The 6,000-nt window shown below is 54.2% G+C and overlaps 1 protein-coding gene across 3 annotated transcripts in view; it reads right to left on the bottom strand.

Moving 5' to 3' along the window:
* Positions 1-1,081: 1,081 nt before the first annotated feature.
* Ttc28 (tetratricopeptide repeat domain 28) overlaps positions 1,082-6,000 on the bottom strand; it is a 422,057-nt gene continuing 417,138 nt past the window's right edge. For 2 of the 3 annotated variants that reach the window (XM_029533517.1, XM_029533519.1), the window contains 2 exons: positions 4,650-4,757; positions 1,602-3,729 (listed from right to left, as the gene is read on the bottom strand). In XM_029533517.1, coding sequence (XP_029389377.1) covers positions 2,174-3,729; positions 4,650-4,757 — 1,664 coding nt within the window. In that variant the 3' untranslated portion in view covers positions 1,602-2,173. Of the gene's footprint in view, positions 3,730-4,649; positions 4,758-6,000 lie in introns of all 3 variants that reach the window. The other variant, XM_029533518.1, reaches the window with a different exon arrangement.

The following is a 6,000-nucleotide window of genomic DNA, read 5'->3' as shown; positions in this document are numbered from 1 at the left end:
CTAAACGACGGCTTGGGTCTGCACACCGGTCCCGTTAATTTTACCAGCTGTTTTCCTTCACCGGAACTTACATCTGAGACAAATAGAAAGCCACCCGGGCACGGACGAGCTCTCGAGTGTTGGTCAGAGAAACAGCGGCGTACCCAGGCAGCCCGGGAGTCCTCCTCCATGGCTTGACAACCACGCGTGGTCTGAGGGGTGGAGGTATTTGCTGATGGCAGGCTGAGCCCTGGACGAAAGCACAGAGAGCCAGGCTCCTGGGCACTTGGGGGCGGGGGAGGGGAGAGGCTGAGGTGGTGGCTGAGGGGGACAGAGCCCAGCCACCTGCGTTTGTGCTGAGGTTGATTCTCCGTTGCCGAGGACCTGACTTCTTGGCAAGTGGTATGGATGCACAGTGCTGGGTTTGGTTTTTTTTTTTTTCATCTGCTACATGGCGAGTTAGCTCCCTGCTAACCTAAGATAGTATGTGCTGCTTTGTGGAGTTATCTCTCTCCTGGGGCCAGGGCCAGGTTAGAATGGCAGCCCCCTTACTGTGGTTGTTACTGAGGTGGTTGGGTCAAATGCAGAATCCTCTACAACAAAGCTCACCGAGCAACACAGTCGGTTTGCAAAACAGTAGCACACCAAGGCCCTGTTGGCGGCTGGTGAGTGAGGTCCTAGTGTGGTGTGTTGGTGCGGGCTGAGGCGGGAAGATTCCTGCTGGTCTGAAAGGCTAGCGTGGCCTAGAGACCCCACAACCAGAAACAAACCCAAGTCAGAGCCTCCTGCGAGGTCAGGAGTACCCTGGGGACGTGATGCCAGGCAGCCCCTAGACTATGGTGATGACTGTTCTCACAGTGAGGAGGGAGGGGGGGCCTTGATCTCTGTGCTCACAGGGAGGGAAGGAAGGAAGGAAGGAAGGAAGGAAGGAAGGAAGGAAGGAAGAAAGAAAGAAAGAAAGAAAGAAAGAAAGAAAGAAAGAAAGAAAGAAAGAAAGAANAAAGAAAGAAAGAAAGAAAGAAAGAAAGAAAGAAAGAAAGAAAGAAAGAAAGAAAGAAAGAAAGAAAGAAAGAAAGAAAGAAAGAAAGAAAGAGGCGTATTCTCGCCTGGCCTGGGGGTGGTGCAGTGTGTGCAAAGACTGACCTGGTGAGTGGCAGCCAGCGGGGCCTGGTGACCAAGAGAGGAGAGCTCTGCAGGGGAAGAGGAGAGACAGAGACAGCAAGGCAGCTGATAACACGGCAGGGGTTCCGGTCTTGCTAGCCAGGGGACTGACTGGATTTTTGTTTGTTTTCTGTTTTTTTTCTTTTTCTTTTTCTTTTTTTTTTCCTCTTTCTCTCTTTTTCTTTAAGGAAAGTGAATAATTTCAACCATACCCCCAGGAAAACTTGATTTCTACTTATGGATGAATATTCAAAATTTGACATTTAAAATTTCTCCAGCTTTTAAAAATAATGGCTATAAATGCAAAGTACTATCGATAATAAAACCAAGTGTTTGTCCATGTAGAAAAAAGGTCAGTTATGTTTTAAAAGCACAATGTTGTGTTTTAAACCACAATTGCATAGTTCTAAAATGCCTGGACAAGAGTACAGAATTTTTATTTCTATTATTTTTTTTTAAGAAAAATTCAAGTTTGGCCAACAGTGGGGTCAGAAAGGACCCTGGCCTCGCTCACGGGGAGCAGCTGGGGATGCAAGCTTTCAACGCGAGTTATTGCATTGTGGCTGTGACTTCGGTATCCACCAGAAATGGCTACAATTTAAATCACAAGAAATTGGCATTTTGAAAAGCATAGTTCTCCTTTTGGCTAATGTAATGCGTCAGTGCAGAACTTGACTTGGAGCGTTAGATCTCCCACCAGCACCTGGAAGCCCAAGAGAGCTTCTCTGCGCTCCTGAAGGAAAGGTATGCATAGAGACTTAGTAGCAAACCCTGTGGCAGGAGCCTAACTCAAGCAGGGGCGAGGAGGCAGAGAAGGCGCTGCCATAGCCCACGCGAGACCTGCTTTGGGTGAATCTGGCCCAGGGGCTACCTGTGAGTACAGTGGCATTTGGTGTGGCAGTGACCTTGCCCAGGGAGCCCTCCTGTCCAGGGAGGGATGGTATCGGTGGCTGTGTGGGTGGGTGACCGCACTGTGTGAGCGGCCCCGGGACTCTGGCTGGAGTGTGCGCTGAGTTGGGGGCAAGAAGCTGCTTTAACATTTGGAGGAAGGGAAGAGCCTTCCTGGGGACAGGAACTTGTAACCGTTGGCCAAGGGAAGTCTCAGAGGGCGTGGGGCAGCTGTGGTGCTGCGGCCACCGGCTGTGGTCAGTGTTGCTGTATCCGTGCACCAGTGGCCGTTGGTGGGGACTTTGGGTGGCACCTCGTCGCGTCGCTGCAGGGACAGCTCCTTCAGTTCCAGTCTGTCTGCCCCACCCTCCTCCTTGCCGTGCCGAGGGGACAAGTTCAGCAGGCTGAGGACATCTCTTTTTGATGTTAAGGTTCCCGGTGCACCCCGACATGTTTTCCGGGGGCCCCTGGAGGGCTGGGGTGTGCTCTGCCAGAGCATCTTGAGGCTGTGCACGGCCTGCACCTTCTCATCTGGGGCATCAGCTGGACTGGATCGAGCAGAGCCGGCTGAAGAGTACGAGAGTGCTGGAGACGGCGCGCTGCACGCAGGGGAAGTGTTCCGGGGGGACTTGGAAATGTGAGCACTGTAAGGAGAGCTGGGGTACTTGAGTCTGAAGAGTGGTGGGTCTGCTGGGGAGACTGGGGTGTCGCGGCCAGGTGACGGGTGGCTGCTGCCAGGAGGGCTCAGGCCATCTTTGCCTGACACCTCTGACGTGGCAGGGCTGCTCACCTTGGGAAGAGATGAGCTCCTGGCTGGGGGCTGTGGTTTGACTGTGAGTGGCGACAGCTGGCTCCTCTGATGAGAGAGGATAGGCTTGCTGAAGGCGCTGGTCTCTGACGCCCTGAAGACTGTGGTGCTGCTGGGTGCTACCATGTTATCATCCCGGTCAGGGCTGGCTGGGCCACCACTCCTCTGAAGGCGCTCTACTGCCAGGAGGTGGCTTTTGGTCTCCTCTAGGATCCTCTGGGCCAGCTCCTGGGGGTCCAGCTTTGGGGTGCTCTCCTCCTGGGACTTCACAGTGCTGTCGGTCTCCGTGCTGGACTGGTCCGACTCACCTGTGTCTGAGCTTGCCAGTTTTCCCACTTTCTGGAAGGGTGAGTTTGGGCTGGGGATCAAGGTCATCTTCACGGGGGAGTTGGGAGTGCTGACGCTTCCCTTGGAGCTGACCGAAAGTCTCACGCCACCTGGTGCTTTGACACAGGGCTGCTTGGGGTCTGGGGAGAAACGTGTCTTCCCCTCACCTTGGTAGGTTGCCAGAGGCTCCATGCTGATGATGGAGAACCCCTCGTATTCTTCTTCTTCCTTGCTGGCCCCACGTCTGGCCTGTGGGGACGTCTGGCGCCGTGGCAGGGTGGCTCGTTGCGGGTGGGTGCTCTTGGACCTATCATAGTCCTGTCGTCCTCGGGGACCCCCGCCTTCCAAACCCCCCTCGGGCTTGGAGACAAAACTCATGGAGGATGCGATCGAGCTGAGGCTGTACACGGAGATGGCATCGGAGGCAATGCTGTCTGCGCCCGTGGGCGAGAAAGGAGGGTGCTGGTAGCCCAAGGGCAGGGTGTTGGACACAGACTGTGCTGATGCCAGGGACTCCAGGGAGGAGGAACTGTCCAGGCTGAGGCGCTTGGGGAGCTCGGTGGAATCTAGGCACAGAACGTTCAGGCCAAAGAGCAGTTAGGATTTTACAGACCAACACTTCCTTCACGAAGCGTCCCTTAATGTTGGAAGCTAGCAAAGACTTGCAGCCTGAGTACAACTTGAATCAACCCCAACCTCACGAACGAGAAGTAAAGACCTAGGACCTGCCCAGCCTCAGCCCCTTCTCGGCTCCTGTCACCTTCCACTCAAGCCTTGCTGTTCTTCTGAGAGTCACTAGTGAGCTCAGGGCCCCCACATCCTGTACTTAAGGCTTGTCTTCAGTGCATGCATATCCTCTGCTTCTGCCCTTTGACCTCGCAGTGCCTGCTGACAGGGCACAGAGCTCCTCCTCTTGTCTACGCTGGGCTCTTCCCAGGCACCCTGCTCCTCCTCTCTCAGCAGGCATCTCACAGATGGTCTAGTGCATACTGAACCCAGGACAGCACCCCACCCCATTCCTGCCGCTGCTTTCCCGACATCTGTGCAGTGCTGCCCTGATCGATCGATCGATCGATCGGCACCTGCTCTGAAAGCCCAGCATCCCCTGGAGCCTTCCCGTTACAGTGCACATTCTTTAGCACAGCTGCCCTCGGACCAGGGTTGCCACCCAGCTGCCAACTATCTCTGGGGCGACAGCAGGTCCCCCTCTTACACTGTGTTCACCCTGAGTGGGACGGACATAGCCCGACACCACGCCATGTCCCATTAGTGCCACTGTCCCCGCCTTGTCCCCACTTTGCTGTTCCTGAGGCCTTAGTTCCTTATGCTGGAGTAAGCAGTAATGAGTTTGCTGCCTGTATACCCCAAGGATGAAGCTCTCCAGAGCAAGGTGCTCTGTGGGTCCCTCCCCTAGAAGACTCTAACACCGACCACAGATATATCACATCACTCAACTCTCCTCTAGAGGGACAGGGGAGGAACTTACCGAAGAGTGACAGCAGGGACTGGAGAGCGAAGTGGGTGGTGCGCCGGCTAGCCTGTTTACCAGTTTTCAGGATCACTTCCTCTTGGCCCACTTCACACAGGTCAAACCCTAGAGGAACATGGAAGATGCATGGTCCTCACACCATGGGCAACGTGGCAGGGGTGCCAGCGAGTACCCAGGTGCAGTTTCCCGGTGGACCCATCAGGAGGTCAGACTGCCTTTTTCAGAAGAGCTGCTGGGCACAGCCTGGCCTGCTGATGTGGACTCTGATGCTGCCTGCCTCTTCTGCAGTCTTTCTGGACACCTAGTGTAGTGGCTATTCCTGGTTGTCAACTTGACTATATTTGAAATGAACTATAATCCAGAATTGGAAGGCTCACCAGTGAACCTAATCTGGAGACTGGGAGATAGAAGTTTCTGATCTGGATCTTGGTATGGAGATCTTGAGACACAGTGGTGATTGAATCCAGAAGATTAAGGCAGGGAGATCTCTGAGTCCAAGATCATCTGGGATTAAAGGTGTGGTGGCACACACCTTTAATCTGGGCTACACCTTCTGCTGGGGACCATATAAGGACATTGGAAGAAGGGAGTCTGGCTCTCGCTCTTTCGCCTTCTTGCCGTGTGGGACTCAGCAACTGCTAGATCCTTGGACTTCCATTCACAGCTACTACTGAACCATTGTTGGGAACTGGACTGTAGACTGTAAGTCATCAATAAATTCCTTTACTATATAGAGACTATCCGTAAGTTCTGTGACTCTAGAGAACCCTGACTAATACACCTAGTCACAGACCGGGGCTGCTCGGGCTCTCCAGGGCAAATGTAGCTGCTATACTCTGCTCAGCACTGGGGCAGGACTTGGGCTGGCACCCAGGAAGGAGGCCTTTTTCGACTTGAAGACAAGGTCTGCCTGTATGCCCTCCATCTCTCTTGTCCTTGGGGTCTGAGATGTACTTCTGCTAAAAGGAAGGCCATCTTTTGGGACTGAGGGGCCAGCTCCCCCTCCTAGGGTTTTAGTGGGCTTCAGAATAGTGCAGAGGGCACTGGCTTTCCTGAGCGAGAAGCTGGCTAATGAGGTGTCAATGCTGCAGTTAAATGACTTCAGATACCTCCTAGCAGCCACGTGAAGTGGGGCATCCCTTGAGGCCAGGAGTACCACAGAGGCAGCCAGCAAGTACTCTCTCGGGCGCTGTGGCCAGCGACTGTCCCCAGAGGAGACCAGTCAGGCTCCCTACTTGAGACACCACTGAGCCTTCTGGAGACTGTGGGGTGGGGAAGGAAAGGGGGCTTGCATGAGGGCTCCGTACCTGGCCTGGAGGCCCTGCCTTGTGCTAGGTCCTGCTGCTCT

The sequence above is a fragment of the Mus pahari genome, chromosome 23, assembly GCF_900095145.1.
Source record: "Mus pahari chromosome 23, PAHARI_EIJ_v1.1, whole genome shotgun sequence".
Classification (NCBI taxonomy): Eukaryota; Metazoa; Chordata; class Mammalia; order Rodentia; family Muridae; genus Mus; species Mus pahari.
The sequence above is the reverse complement of the archived record's forward strand: the minus strand, read 5'-3'. Positions and strand labels throughout refer to the sequence as shown.